Source organism: Xenopus tropicalis, chromosome 3 (assembly GCF_000004195.4).
Source record: "Xenopus tropicalis strain Nigerian chromosome 3, UCB_Xtro_10.0, whole genome shotgun sequence".
NCBI lineage: Eukaryota > Metazoa > Chordata > Amphibia > Anura > Pipidae > Xenopus > Xenopus tropicalis.
Window position 1 is genome coordinate 43,829,261 of NC_030679.2, and position 16,552 is coordinate 43,845,812.

Genomic DNA, 16,552 nt, shown 5'->3' on the forward strand with positions numbered 1-16,552 from the left:
CGTTTTGTGTAAATGGTATTACAAAAGTAGTCTTTTGGCAAGAAAAAACACTCCTGTAAAAAGTAATTGCCCTGGGTGACTTACAGATATGGAAGTAAACAGAAGGATAAAAAATAGGGGGCATGTATCCTTAACATATCTATAAAAGATTTTGTACTTTCCTAATTAGCCCCCAAACAGAAGCAGCTATTGTGGGAATGTGTGGCTATGTATAAAGTGTTGCTGCTTATTGTGAAGTAACTATCTTCTTTATACAGTAGCACAAATTCTAAGACCAAATTTAAAAAAGGGAGAGCATTTTGGGCATCCAAACAAAACCCCTATGTGTGGGTTGTCTCCTTTGCCAAGTCTTTGCATATTCAACATGTGTAAAATCAAACATTTCAGAAACAACAAACAATAGGGTTGATTCACTAAAGTGCGATAAGCGTTATTGCATGCTTTTTTGCGTTAAAATAGACGCGAAAAAACACGCAATTTGTTAAATTATTATCGCATGCGTTAAGTCGCATATCGCGTGCATTAAATAGCGCGCAACCGAATGCGTTAATTTTACCGCATTGCGTTAATTCTCGCGCAGAAATAATACTAACGCATGCTTCACAAACACTTAGAGGTATATTTATCATGCTGTGTAAAAATGCGAAGTAAAACATCACCGGTGGTGTTGTTCATAGCAGCCAATCAGATGCTTTGATTTGGCTTTCTAACTGCTGAAATCTAATTGCTGATTGGTTGCCCTGGGCAACATCACCGGTAATGCTTCTCTCCATTTTTTACACAGCATGATAACTATACCCCTTAGATGCTCTAAATATCGCATTAGTCTATAGTATACGAAAATTAACACCTACTTGGGGCAATCGATTATAGAAAAGTACAGTTCATGAGCTTTTGGCAATACAATAAGGACTTTGCAGTGTGATGTATTCAAGTCTGTGTTGGCCCTAGAGTGATGTAGCCTCCAGTTTGCAGGGAAATGGGCATTTTCTAAAAAAGTAGTTTTACAAACATAATGGTGTGTATGCCTAATATGGCGTGCTGTGATATGTAGCACACGTGCATCGAATACCGCACGAAAATGGTCTTCGCGACTTAAATAACGCAAACAGCATCGCGTCTAAATTAACGCAAATATCCTTTTAGTGAATCGTGCGTTAAGTTAAATAAAAATTTTAACACATTCTATAAATAGCGCTTGTTTTAACGCACTATAGTGAATCAGCCCTAATATGTTTCAAAGTTAACTGTCACATTGTGTTACCATTGTCTGCAGAAATAAATGGGACATAGTTGGCAAAACAAAGATTTTCTGTTTTCCCTCAAACATAAGCGTTTGATGAGTGTTGACGGTTAATAGATAAAGAGGGTTGGTTATTTATTAAAGGAAAGGCCTGGCTTATATCTTGTCAGATGGAGGTGACTTGCACATGTTTACATGACAAAGTCAGAAACAATTCAAGACACAAATGTTAGTGTTTCAAGGAATATTTTTTTAATTATATTATAAAAAGCAGTGGAGGGGACAAGATATTGCTCAAAATAAAACAAGCAGTGGCACAGGACACAGTATGGTTAAATGCAAATTGACACTATATTAAACTGCAAAAATGGACCAGTGCAAACACTGACTGAAGTGGAAAGCATAGATTAAAGGGATTCTGTCATGATTTTTGTGATATTTTTATTTTTAAATAACACTGTTTACATTGCAAATAATTCACTCTACCATGTAAAATGTTATTCTTAAGCCAACAACTGTATTTTTTTTAGTTGTAATATTGGTGTGTAGGCACCATCTCAGTGCATTGTGCCTGAGTCTGAGCTCTCAGAAGGAGCCAGTGCTACACATTAGAACTGCTTTCAGGAAACCTATTGTTTCTCCTACCCTCATGTAACTGGAGGAGTCCCAAGCCAGATTTGGATTTCTTACTATGGAGTGCTATTCTGTCTATGAAGATTAGGGATGTAGCGAACTGTTCGCCGGCGAACTAATTCGCGCGAACATCGGGTGTTCGCAAGTCCGCAAATTCGCGAACTTTTGGCGATGTTCGCCATTTGGGTTCGCCTTAGCTGGCGCCAAATTTTGACCTCTCACCCCAGACCAGCAGATACATGTCAGCCAATCAGGCAGCTCTCCCTCCTGGGCCACCCCCCCCCCCTTGGACCACTCCCTTCCATATATAAACCGAAGCCCAGCAGCCATTTTACATTCTGCCTGTGTGTGCTTGAAGAGATAGTGTAGGGAGAGAAGCTGTGATTGATTTGAGGGAGAGTTTAAGTAGGATTTCTGGCTAGTAATCTACTACTGCTCTGTATTTGTGTGGGGATAGGAGCTGTGCATTCATTTGAGGGAGAGTTTAAGTAGGATTTCTGGCAAGTAATCTACTTTCTACTGCTCTGTATTTGTGTGGGGATAGGAGCTGTGCATTCATTTGAGGGAGAGTTTAAGTAGGATTTCTGGCTAGTAATCTACTACTGCTCTGTATTTGTGTGGGGATAGGAGCTGTGCATTCATTTGAGGGAGAGTTTAAGTAGGATTTCTGGCTAGTAATCTACTTTCTACTGCTCTGTATTTGTGTGGGGATAGGAGCTGTGCATTCATTTGAGGGAGAGTTTAAGTAGGATTTCTGGCTAGTAATCTACTTTCTACTGCTCTGTATTTGTGTGGGGATAGGAGCTGTGCATTCATTTGAGGGAGAGTTTAAGTAGGATTTCTGGCTAGTAATCTACTTTCTACTGCTCTGTATTTGTGTGGGGATAGGAGCTGTGCATTCATTTCAGGGAGAGTTTAAGTAGGATTTCTGGCTAGTAATCTACTACTGCTCTGTATTTGTGTGGGGATAGGAGCTGTGCATTCATTTGAGGGAGAGTTTAAGTAGGATTTCTGGATAGTAATCTACTTTCTACTGCTCTGTATTTGTGTGGGGATAGGAGCTGTGCATTCATTTCAGGGAGAGTTTAAGTAGGATTTCTGGTTAGTAATCTACTACTGCTCTGTATTTGTGTGGGGATAGGAGCTGTGCATTCATTTGAGGGAGAGTTTAAGTAGGATTTCTGGCTAGTAATCTACTTTCTACTGCTCTGTATTTGTGTGGGGATAGGAGCTGTGCATTCATTTCAGGGAGAGTTTAAGTAGGATTTCTGGCTAGTAATCTACTACTGCTCTGTATTTGTGTGGGGATAGGAGCTGTATGTATTCATTTGAGGTAGAGTTTAAGTAGGTTTTCTGGCTAGTAATCTACTTTCTACTGCTCTGTATTTTTTGTCTAAATAACAATTTGTCTAAATAACAATAATAATTCCGTGTCCAGAAACCTCACTTGAGTGACGGTTTTCCACCAGCAATAATATATTCCGTATCCACTACTGTATACGTTGCCCTTGCAGGCCTTGTTGCCCGGTGTCTGCAACCAAGTGCCACCTAGCTGTGTGAGCTTTTTCACAATTTGTCTAAATAACAATAATAATTCCGTGTCCAGAAACATCACTTGAGTGACGGTTTTCCACCAGCAATAATATATTCCGTATCCACTACTGTATACGTTGCCCTTGCAGGCCTTGTTGCCCGGTGTCTGCAACCAAGTGCCACCTAGCTGTGTGATCTTTTTCACAATTTGTCTAAATAACAATAATAATTCCGTGTCCAGAAACATCACCTGAGTGACGGTTTTCCACCAGCAATAAAATATTCCGTATCCACTACTGTATACGTTGCCCTTGCAGGCCTTGTTGCCCGGTGTCTGCAACCAAGTGCCACCTAGCTGTGTGATCTTTTTCACAATTTGTCTAAATAACAATAATAATTCCGTGTCCAGAAACATCACTTGAGTGACGGTTTTCCACCAGCAATAATATATTCCATATCCACTACTGTATACGTTGCCCTTGCAGGCCTTGTTGCCTGGTGTCTGCAACCAAGTGCCACCTAGCTGTGTGAGCTTTTTCACAATTTGTCTAAATAACAATAATAATTCCGTGTCCAGAAACATCACTTGAGTGACGGTTTTCCACCAGCAATAATATATTCCGTATCCACTACTGTATACGTTGCCCTTGCAGGCCTTGTTGCCCGGTGTCTGCAACCAAGTGCCACCTAGCTGTGTGATCTTTTTCACAATTTGTCTAAATAACAATAATAATTCCGTGTCCAGAAACATCACTTGAGTGACGGATTTTGCACCAGCAATAAAATATTCCGTATCCACTACTGTATACGTTGCCCTTGCAGGCCTTGTTGCCCGGTGTCTGCAACCAAGTGCCACCTAGCTGTGTGAGCTTTTTCACAATTTGTCTAAATAACAATAATAATTCCGTGTCCAGAAACATCACTTGAGTGACGGTTTTCCACCAGCAATAATATATTCCGTATCCACTACTGTATACGTTGCCCTTGCAGGCCTTGTTGCCCGGTGTCTGCAACCAAGTGCCACCTAGCTGTGTGATCTTTTTCACAATTTGTCTAAATAACAATAATAATTCCGTGTCCAGAAACATCACCTGAGTGACGGTTTTCCACCAGCAATAAAATATTCCGTATCCACTACTTTATACGTTGCCCTTGCAGGCCTTGTTGCCCGGTGTCTGCAACCAAGTGCCACCTAGCTGTGTGATCTTTTTCACAATTTGTCTAAATAACAATAATAATTCCGTGTCCAGAAACATCACCCAAGTTGTTGTTGTTTTGTAAAAATAAAAAAAATGCCAGGCAAGGCAGGCCGCCACGCAGAGGCACTAGGGGCCGTGCTGCTATGATATCCTGTGGCCCTAGGAAATTGCCCAGTGTTCCGAAGGCACTTACCCTGAACTCCCAAAATGCTGAAGAGGTAGTTGACTGGCTTACACAGCACACCCCATCCTCTACCGTTTCTAACTTTGCCACAACATCCTCATCCTCCTCTGCTATGGACACCCCACCTACCACTTCCTCCACCACTGCCGCCCCTTCTTCACTGGAGTCAGAGGAGTTATTTACTCATGAGTTTGTTGAAATGAGTGATGCGCAACCATTATTGCCAGAAGAAGATGAAGGAGATGAGGACGTTACACCAGATATAACTCAGGCAGGCAACACAACAGAGATGGACATAAGGTGTGATGAGGTCCCCGCTGCTGCTGTCTTCTGTGAGCTGTCAGAAGAAATTGATGCATCTGAGGAGAATGATGATGAGGAGAGTGATATTTTGTGGGTGCCCACAAGAAGAGAGCAAGAGGAGGATAGTTCAGATGGAGAGACGGAGAGTCAGAGAGGCAGGAGGAGATTAAGACTTAGAAGAAGCAGGGACAGCTCCCAGGGAACAGTAGGGCAACAACATGAATCGGCACCTGTGGTCAGCCAGCCAACGCACCCGCCAGCTTCTACTGTTACTGCTAGAAAGCCCGCATCAAAAGGCTCAGCAGTGTGGCATTTTTTTAATGTGTGTGCCTCTGACAAAAGCGCTGTAATTTGCAATGAGTGCAGTCAGAAACTGAGTCTTGGGAAGCCCAACACCCACTTAGGTACAACTGCTATGCGAAGGCACATGAACGCCAAACACAAAGCACTATGGGAGCAACACCTCAAAGGCAGCAGCCAAACGCTAAGCCACCCTCCTTCTGCTCCAGCATCTTACTGCTCTACCTCTGCTGTCCTTGACCCGTCTCAACCACCCTCCACTCCGCCTTCCAGTTCCTGCTCATCTGCCCCCAGCCAAGTTTCTGTGAGGGCCATGTTTGAGCGTAAGAAACCAATGCCTCCGAGTCATCCCCTTGCCCGGCGTCTGACAGCTGGATTGTCTGCAATCTTAGCCCGCCAGCTTTTACCATACCAGCTGGTGGACTCTGAGGCTTTCCACCAATTTGTAGCAATTGGGACACCGCAGTGGAAGGTACCCAGCCGCAATTTTTTTTCACAGAAGGGAATACCACACCTGTACCAGCATGTGCAGAGCCAAATCACCGCATCTCTGTCATTTAGTGTTCGGGCAAAGGTCCATATGACTACTGACACATGGTCCTCCAAGCATGGTCAGAGCAGGTATGTCACCTACACTGCCCACTGGGTGAACCTGGTGATGGCTGGGAAGCAGGGAATGCGTGGTTCAACAACAGTGGAGTTGGTGTCACCGCCACGGGTTGCATGCGGGTCTGCCACCACCTCTACTCCTCCTTTGCTCTCTAACTCGTCTTCTAACTCGTCTTCTAACTCGTCTTCTAACTCGTCTTCTAACTTGGCTTCTTCCTAGGCTTCTTCCTCCTCTGCTGCTGTGTCCTCCTCCACACCTGTGCACCCCCAGCTCCACATAGGCTATTCGACGTGCCAGGTACGCCGTTGTTATGTGATGTGAAATATGATGTGATTGGTGTTGCTGAAACTTGGTTGAATGAGTCTCATGACTGGGCAGTTAATATTGGGGGTATACATTGTTTCGGAGGGACAGGGGCAATAGAAAAGGAGGAGGAGTGTGTCTGTTCATTAAGCACGACTTAAAAGCAAATATTAAGGAGGAAGTTATGGGGGGAACAGAGGGAGCTGAATCCTTATGGGTTGAGCTTCTCACAGATAGTAAAGAATCTACCAAACTAATTGTAGGGGTATGCTATAGACCCCCTAATGTAAGCGAAGAGGAGGAGGCCCAGCTCCTGTTGCAAATAGAAAAGGCTGCTAGTTTGGGGCAAGTGATAATAATGGGGGATTTTAATTACCCTGATATTGACTGGGGCAATAGTACTGCCAGGACAGTAAATGGGAACATGTTTATAAACTTGCTGCACGACAACTTTATGTCACAGGTTGTTGAGGAGCCAACCAGGAACCATGCTATACTAGATCTAGTGTTCTCTAATGACCCAGAACGTATAGCAAATGTGCAAGTGGTTGAACCCCTGGGTAATAGTGACCATAATGTTATTTCATTTGATGTTTGGTGCAGGAAACAAATTTACACGGGGGCAACAAAGACACTGAATTTTAGGAAGGCAAATTTTAGCTCCTTAAGGGCAGCGCTTCAGGGCATAGATTGGGGCATTATGTTTTCTGATAAAAATACAGAGCAGAAATGGTTGTCATTTAAAATGATATTAAATCATTACTGTTCTCAATTCATTCCATTAATAAGAAAAAGTAGAAGTGTTAAGAATCACCCTATGTGGCTTAACTCTGAGGTAAAGAAGTTAATAGGGAAAAAAAGGAAAGCTTTTAAGAAATATAAGTCAGAGGGGACAGTAGCTGCGTTTAATGATTATAAACACTGTAACAAGTGTTGTAAAACAGCAATCCGGAAGGCAAAGATAGAAAATGAGGAGCGCATCGCGGCCGAGGCCAAGACTAACCCCAAAAAGTTTTTTAAGTATATTAATAGTAAAAAGATGCAGGTTGAGGGTGTGGCCCCATTGAGTTATAATAACAATATGGTTACAGCGGATACAGAAAAGGCAGATGTGCTTAACCAGTTCTTTTCTTCTGTGTATACAGTAGAGGAGCCAGTGGGCCAAGTCCCACCCAATAGCTTCACTGTTGCCTCAGCTCCAACTACACAGTGGTTGGCACAGGATATGGTGCTTAAAGGGTTACACACGATAAATGTAAACAAGGCACCTGGGCCAGATGGAATACACCCTCGGGTACTGAGAGAGCTAGGGGCAGAATTGCAGTGGCCCTTGTTTCTGATATTCTCAGACTCTCTTTCATCAGGTATGGTACCTAGGGATTGGAAGAAGGCGAATGTCACTCCCATATTTAAAAAGGGAGTAAGATCTCAGCCTGGCAATTATAGGCCTGTAAGTTTGACATCCGTGGTGGGCAAGTTATTTGAAGGCTTGTTAAGGGATCACATTCAAAATTATGTAGTGGAGAATGGCATTATGAGCAGTAATCAGCATGGCTTTATGAAGGACAGGTCATGTCAGACCAATTTAATTGCTTTTTATGATGAGGTAAGTAAGAGGCTGGACAGTGGGGATGCAGTAGATATAATCTATTTGGATTTTGCCAAAGCATTTGATACCGTTCCCCACAAACGACTGCTTTCTAAGCTAAGGTCTATTGGTCTTAATGAAGTCGTTTGCACATGGATAGAAAACTGGCTACAGGATCGGGTACAGAGGGTGGTTGTTAATGGCACATTCTCTACTTGGAGTAAGGTTCTCAGTGGGGTCCCTCAGGGTTCTGTACTGGGTCCACTTTTGTTTAATTTGTTCATAAATGACTTAGGGGAGGGTATTATGAGTAATGTATCAGTGTTTGCAGATGACACAAAACTCTGCAGACCAGTCAATTCTATCCAGGATGTGACATCCCTGCAGCAGGATCTTGACCAACTGGCAATCTGGGCAGCTAAGTGGCAGATGAGATTTAATGTGGATAAATGTAAGGGGCATGGTTATGATACCATCTAGCTTTGATGTTTTTAATGTCTTCTGTGCTTGTCACCCTATCTGAGTTCTTTGAAAGGGTTTGGCTGGGGCATGGTTATTATACCATCTAGCTTTGATGTTTTTAATGTCTTCTGTGCTTGTTGTCACCCTATCTTAGTTCTTTGAAAGGGTTTGCCTGGGGCATGGTTATGATACCATCTATCTAAGATATTTTTTCTGTCCTCTGTGCTTCAGTGGCTGCAACAAAAAACCCATAATTTTTTAGGAATGTACACATTCCTGATTTTTCAGGGTTCTGCAACTGCGGCAAAATCGTATCTTTTATGGTCACCACAGGTGATCGAAAAGGTAGGACAAACCTGGGCCCACACTGCAGAATCAGTGTTTTTTGGTTCACGTTACTGTACATTGAATTACCTCTGCCTGACCATGCACGTGCGCACAAGCACGGTGACTGCTAAACACACCACTACAGAAATATTCCCACCGACGGGACGAACGTCCTGGAGGTGACAAGCAACTAGTAAAAACTAATATTCGCACACTTGACAGTATCATTAAAGCTTTTTGCGTTTTTTTTCGTTGCAGTAAACGCGGCGTTTTGTCTTTGCGTGTGAACCGGCCGTAACCTTTACACGACTTGATTGGAATGTAGATGCCGGACTTTTTAAAGCAGTTTATTACATAAGTTTAGGAATGTAGTATGTTTTCTCCCCTTAACAGCACAAAACGCAACGCTGTGTCAACAACGTATTTTTCAGAGAAATTTTTGCCCTTGATGCCCCTCCTGCATGCCACTGTCCAGGTCATGGCACCCTTTAAACAACTTTAAAATCAGTTTTCTGGCCAGAGATGGCTTTTCTAGGTTTTAAAGTTCGCCTTCCCATTGAAGTCTATGGGGTTCGCAAAGTTCGCGAACGTTCGCACTTTCCGACGAAAGTTCGCGAACGGGTTCGCGAACATTTTTTTTTAGGTTCGCTACATCCCTAATGAAGATTCTCATTCATCTTGGCCATGATAATAGTATTTAGTAGAACTGAATCTCAAACAACTGGACTTTTTTGAGTTTTATTGAAAACGTTTCACCACTCATCCAAGTGGGTTCTTCGGTTCAAATGGTTTAATGCTATAAGAAATGTGCACTGGGTAACCTTTTTCATTGTGTTTACAGAGAGAAGACAAAGCATTTGATAGTTTGGTAGAACATTTCCATATTCTTGAAGCGGCAGTTAAACTAATGAAGCAGAATATGGCAAGTTATATGAAAAATCTTGAGGTGAGATTGCCAAATGAGTTAAACTGTATTGACCCTAATTTGTTGCTTTTGCTACCAGAATTATGGGCATGCAATGAAATGCACAATCCACAGAATATGTATCTTGGTTGCATTACATTTTATTCAAAAATGGCATGATTACTATTCTTGTGAACCCTCTGACATAAAATCAAGATTATATTAGAGCTACAGCACAAAGACCTAGACATTGTACTCTGCATACTGTAGGTATAATTTGTAGTGGGGCCTGTCATCTCTAACAGATTTCCCTTAGTGTTTGCATATAGTATGAACACCCAAGGAGGAAAACTTCTAAAAAGTAATCAAAACCGTACATTGCAGTCCAGTAACAGGGCTATATTAAGAGTCTGGGTATATAGGCAGCACAGTGCCCTGAGCACTTCTGCCTTGCGGCACTAGGGTCCTGTGTTCAATTCTGGCTTGGCCCCTATCTTCAAGAAGTTTGTATGCTCACGCTGTGTCTGCATTGGTTTCCCCGGGAAACTCTGGTTTACTCCCACACAAAAAACATACAGGCAGGTTTATTGGCTCCTGATAAAATTGAGCATAGTGTGTGTGAATGCTTAGACTGTAAGCTCAACTGGAGCAGGGACTGATGTGAATGAAGGATAATCTCTGCTTAGTATAATTACTGCAGAAATGTGTCAGCAATATATAAATATCAGGAAATACATAAAAATGTCTCAATATACTGATTGTAAATGCTTTTACAAATTAAACATTGTTTTGGACAATTGCCCTATATGTAAAACCTGGTTATGTTGGTTGCTTTTAGGATTTCAGCACCATTCAGCTTGATTTCTTTTCTTTGGAGATCCCAGATTTCTCAGTCTTTGAGCTTCAGAATTTTTCTCAGAATCTGTACCCAGAATATGTAAGTGGTCATCTCTTTTGTATATCATGTATACATACAGTATTTGATTTTAAAGGAGATCACTGTCTAAGTTCTGTCTACATTTCACAGAAAAGAAGACTGGACCTGCTTGTCTGGCAGCCTCTTACCAAGCTGTCACAGTGCCTTAAAGGTCCCAAGAACCTGATCCGAAAGCATACGGACAAGCTACTTGACTATGAAAATTTAGAAAGCAAATTACAAGAGACAGGTGGGAAAATGACTTATGAGGAGGAGGACATCAAGAATGCTTACTTAGGATTTCATTCAAGGCTGCTGTCTGAACTGCCTGGATGTATTGCATTGTCCCACCAGTTGCTTCATCAGCTCCTACTCACTTTCATTGGTCTTCAGAAAGAACTGGCACAAGCAGGATGGCGAGCAGCAGAATCTTTAGCTTCTAAGGTGAATCTGTCAAAACCAATTGTTTGGTGTATTGAAAATGATAAATTGCCTCTTGTGTTGCATGTAAATAGGTTGGGGCAAATATCCTATTCCAGTATTATAGTTCTACTACAGATTAATATAAATTAACCCCCCTTTTATTCAGTTATTAATCAGTAGGAAAACAAATGCCAGTATTCATTACTGAAAGACTAGGTGGCCAGGCAAAGATATCCCAAATGGAGGTGGGCCTAGTATCGATAGAACATTAGAAACAACAGACCCAAATGCTACATGGGGCCTCATAAGTACAGTTGGATGATGTGGCTCTAATAATATTGTGCTGTGCATTTTTATTAGTGCTCTATATTCTGCAGTAAATTACATACGGATAATGAAAATAAAGTGACATTCAAGCAAACCAAGAGAGGTCTTACAGTCTAAAGGGAGCACGGATAAGTGAGACACAAGGTTAGGTAATATATACAGACAAGGATTGTCATCTTACAGAAGCGATACAGTCTAACTTTGAACAACAGGAGCACAATAAATCACACTTTTGTTGGAAATATAATCTGCCTATTCTTTAAATTAAAAATAGAAACATGTATTTTCTTATAAGAAAGCATTCCTAGGAATTTGGTTGATTTTTCCCTGAACTCCATGTCTTCCCGTGTAAACAAGGTAATATATTAAAATAAAGATAATAAACTCTGTACAAACAAATCACACCTTTTCAATAAGATCTGCAGAAATAAAGAGGGGTTCTTAATGTGTTTTTCAAGCTCCTCCTCAGACTGTGTTTTCGAAGAAACAGGATGTGACAGCAAATGAAACTGGGGATAATTTCTTGTTTTCTGCAAGACATTACAAAAACCATGGCAAATAGGACTGCAGCTTGCTAAACTATAATGTTTTGTGTTTTCTTTTATTACAGACCCCAAACTGCAAGCTTGCGGAAGTGAACTTTAGGAGGCAGGCAGAGGACATTATCAGTAGCTCCCTTGCTCAGCTAACTGAACTCACCAAGAAATTTGAGCAGCAGATGCCCTCTCCAGCAGTACAGGTTTGCTTATTAGTTAAAAACTTGTTGGACATCTCAGTTGAGGTCATATGTTCTATATGTTATTTTTTAGGTATATAGGCTTGCCCTGCTTAAGCAAAGATCTTCTCATGCCCTCCTGGACTAAAACTGTATCCTTGAACCAACAAATGTATTTTTCTTAGTTGTAATATTGTTGTGTATTCAGTGCATTGTGCCTGAGTCTGAGCTTTCAGAAGGAGCCAGCGCTACACATTAGAACTGCTTTCAGGTAACCGATTGTTTCACCTACTCCCATGTAACTGGAGGAGTCCCAAGCCAGACTTGGATTTCTTACTATTGAGTGCTATTCTGATATCTACTTGGAGCTCTTTAAACAGGGTGCACAGATGTTACAATTTGTCACACATTATTGTTTTGGCCCCTGATAACCCCATAGTGTAAACCCATTGCTTTATGCGACAAATTTAAAGAAAAAAACCCTTGTCTCTCTGTTTATGATTTCTAATTGCTATTATATGACAAATGAAAGTAATGAAACCTAAAAATGGTACCCTCAATGCCCATTTAAAAGGCAGCATTTTTTAGGGGGTGATGGATAGCTTGAGCACTGCTCTATGCTTAGAGGCACCTAATGTTATTTAAACTCAAATTATCTCCTGGCCTATTTCTATATACTATACTCTGTATATTTCTATATATACCCTTTTTAACCAGTATACCTTTAATTACAAAGTCTATCTAACCTTAACCCTAATACACTCTGTGAGGTTTGCAAATAACAATATGTTCTTCTGTGTTGTTGAAAGTTTATTTTTGCCAATTGACTCTGGTCCCTACGAAAGCTGTAAAAGTACTGCAGCAGAAGTTCATAAGGCAAGTGGACAATAGGGTTTTCTGAGTAGATACAACTTACGCGGGGTCATTTATCAACATTAGGCAAGTTTGCCTGTGGGCAGTGACCCGTGGCAACCAATCAAATGGTTGCATTCATTGTTCTACCTGCAGCTGGCCCAAAAAAAGCCAATCACTGATTGGTTGCAATGGGATACTGTCCAGTGTTAATAAATTACCCTCCCTCTTCATAATTCCATCAGTCATTTAAAGTTAAACTCATTAGACTGGAATACCCGCTCAAACTAGTGCTTGCCTCCTAATCTTTAAATAAAAAAAATGAGTTGCCCATATCTACTGTATTTATTACAGTGACATTTTGTGTTTATTGGGAGACATAATTTCTTCTCTTTGTAGGATCATGATCCAGCCATTGTTCTACAAGTCCAGAAGTTGATAAAACGTCATGGCCACCAGAAGGAGATCTATCAAGTAATGAGCAATATCAACGGCAGTCGGGATATGGATCTTACTCTGCATCGTTTTGAAATAGTAGCCGTGCTGCAGAAATCAGATACCAAAGGGAACACACACAGATGGCTGGTGGACACCGCGGGAGGTAAAGTACATTCACCCCTGCAGGGAATTAGAGTACGGTATTTGAAACTGATGTACCTTTCTTTATCCTATTTGGATTGTTTGTATTCATATTTGGATTGTTTGTATTTTAATTGCCCTGCATAGGGTCATTTACTCAACACTGCTATGGGGCATATTTTGGCTTTTTGTAAGATCACTATATGTAATGTAGGATCACTATATGCACTGTTTCATTTGCATATTTCTGGCAGGGACAAGAGGATTTGTACCCTGTAACAAACTTCAGCCCTACCAATCCGTGAACACTCCAAAGCCGTCCCAGAATTTCCTTGGCCTAAGTGAAACAGTGGAAAAGAGGCGCCATTCAATGAATCCACTAGAATGCCCACAACCCATCTACACAGAATCCCAGAATACTACTCCAATTTTCCAGGTAGGTGGAATCGGGGTCAGTAAATGGTTACAATAGGGAACACAATCTGACTTCCTCTTAGCTGTCTCTTCAGTCTGGTTGCATGAGTTCAATGACCCCTTTCTGAATAATTTTTTAGTTTATGAGATTTACAGAAGCCATGTAGTAACATGGACTAAAGTTTATAATAGTCTTTCCCACACTCTAACAAGCACAAAGAGAATAAGAGACTCAAGAGTGGGACATAGTTGAGCTGTGGATTATAATGGACTTGTATGTGTGAGTGTGATAGGGACCTTAGACTGTAAGCTCCGTAAGGGCAGATAATGATGTATAATCCCTGCATTGCAGACTATGCTTGCACCATATAGAGAGTATAAAAATAATAATAAAGTAGCTGCTTGCCCTAAAATTTTAGTAAAAATCTTAAGTCATTAGTTCACATAATGAGGCATGTAATCAAAGTGTGAAAATAGAGCTGACCGCAATTCACAGGAGAGAAATTTCACTACTCTCTATGCAGTTGAATAGGACTTTTAGAGGCATATTTATAAAAAGGTATAACTAGAGCTTTTTTTTCCCCCTTTAGAAATAACAAGTCTTGATTCGTACCCTTTTTTGGCTTACTCATGATATTATATTTACCCATATAATTTTGGTGGGATTGCTGCTGACCCACAGTCAATGCATTTGTTTCTTTTTGATTTTTTGTGCACGGCTTATCTTACAGTTTGTCTGGGCACCGTGCCTGACCTTTCTGTAATATTATTGTATTTGTTACTTTATTTTGTAGCTATATACCCCTGTGTGGTTCCTATTTTAAGTTGCTACAACGTCGGTTATTAGTTACTATTATCTTTGTACCCTGGTAATTGGCTTATAATACGTTGCTTGCATGGGATAGGATTTTCACTTTAAAGAAAGAGTAACATTAAAAAATGAAAGTGTTTTCAAGTAATTACAATATAGTATACAGTTGCCCTGCACTGGCAAAACCAGTGTGTTTTCTATAGAAACACTATAATTTACATACATAAGCTGCTGTGTAGCCATGGGGCAGCCATTCAGTGTGGAAAAAGGAGAAAAGGCACAGGTTACATAGCAGATAACAGATAAGCTCTGTAGAGCACAATTGTGCTCTTGAAAGCTTAACTGCTATGTAAACTGTGCCATGTTGCCCTATTTCAGCTGGAAATGGCTGCCCCTGTGTCTACACAGCAGTTTTGTTTATATAAACTATAGCAGTCATTCTGAAGCAAACACAATTTTTTTAGCAGTGCAGGACAACAGAACATAATATTTTAATTACTTTGATACATTTTCATTTTTTTGTATTATTGGTTCTTTAATATGCATACAAGTTAAATAGTAGTACATTTGTTCAATTTATTCAATGGAGGATGGGAAGTTCTGTCTGTTCGGATACTTTCTCTCCTGTTAACATAGTTATATTGGAACATGGATATGTGGCAGCCAAGGCTGTTTTATTATTCTCTCCTCTCCCTTTCTGAACTATTTGGCTCTGATTGTTGCAGGTCATTGCAGGATATGGATTCACTGCCCGCAGCGATTATGAGGCGACTATAATAGCAGGAGAACATATAACTGTACTGGAACCTCATGACAAGAAGGGAAGCCCAGAGTGGAGCCTTGTGGAGGTTCGAGGCCAGAGGGGCTATGTGCCATCTAGCTACCTTGTGAGGGTGCCTGTGCAGAATACCTATGGCTGGGTTGTGCCAACATGAACTTTTCCAGATTTCATGAGATTATTGGGAAGTAGGATTTTAGTTTTCCTGGACTCCATGCAAATTGTAATTATTCTCTGTACAGCAAACTCATCTGCTAATGGCATAACTGCCAAGAACACACAGGGTGGCAGCTCAAAAGTACAGACCAAAACTGTACAACACCGCTGACTGTAAGCAAAGCAAATCCTCCTTTGCAATGCCATAAATCATTCCGTGTCGAAATAAATTCACTGGATGTACTGTTTCACCAATGTTAATAATCCATACGCCCCACGTTTTGGAAGGATAGGCCTGATTCACACTCCAGATAAGGGACGAGGAGTACAGGAACATGGGTGTGATGTTTGGGTGGATTGAGGGTATTTCCAGCTGAAACTGGGAATGATCTGGTTAGACTGGAGCTTTAATTTAGCATATATATATATAAATATAAAGCATGACCAAGGAGTTCATGGTTTCTCACTTTTTTATATTATATTAATATATATGAAACCTGACTAATATCTGTTAACCTAATTCTGTCTTAGTTGTGCAGAGACAGCAAGGAATATGAATCTAGCTGATCACTGTGCCCAATTATTCCTTGGCTGCTCACCAGATGAACACTAATTCTATTCACTGTTTATTGTAAATAAGATAACCCACTGGTAGCCAATAAAATCATTTTGAATTTTTCTGTTGCCGCCAAAATGCCTTTTGATGTGTTTGAAGAATGTTTTGTTTTTTTTTGTAATCTGCAGTTATAAACTGTGAATCTGTGACACAGTCATCTACTGTAACTCTATGGGGCTGATTTACTAAGACACGAATTCGAATCCGAATTGGAAAAATTCCGATTGGAAAACGAACATTTTGCGACTTTTTCGTATTTTTTGCGATTTTTTCGCCGCCTTTACGACTTTTCGGAAATTGTCGCGACTTTTTCGTTACCAATACGAGTTTCGCGAAAAAACGCGAATTTTCGTAGCCATTACGATTCGCTTGTATC

The 16,552-nt window shown here is 40.8% G+C and overlaps 1 protein-coding gene across 2 annotated transcripts in view; it reads left to right on the forward strand.

The window, feature by feature from the left end:
- Positions 1–16,239, forward strand: part of arhgef37 (Rho guanine nucleotide exchange factor 37) — a 41,320-nt gene extending 25,081 nt beyond the window's left edge. For both annotated transcript variants that reach the window (XM_012959806.3, XM_031898823.1), the window contains exons 9-15: positions 9,527–9,631; positions 10,428–10,526; positions 10,617–10,949; positions 11,866–11,994; positions 13,222–13,423; positions 13,656–13,837; positions 15,352–16,239. In XM_012959806.3, coding sequence (XP_012815260.2) covers positions 9,527–9,631; positions 10,428–10,526; positions 10,617–10,949; positions 11,866–11,994; positions 13,222–13,423; positions 13,656–13,837; positions 15,352–15,561 — 1,260 coding nt within the window. In that variant the 3' untranslated portion in view covers positions 15,562–16,239. The remainder of the gene's footprint in view (positions 1–9,526; positions 9,632–10,427; positions 10,527–10,616; positions 10,950–11,865; positions 11,995–13,221; positions 13,424–13,655; positions 13,838–15,351) is intronic.
- The last annotated feature ends 313 nt before the right edge of the window (positions 16,240–16,552 follow it).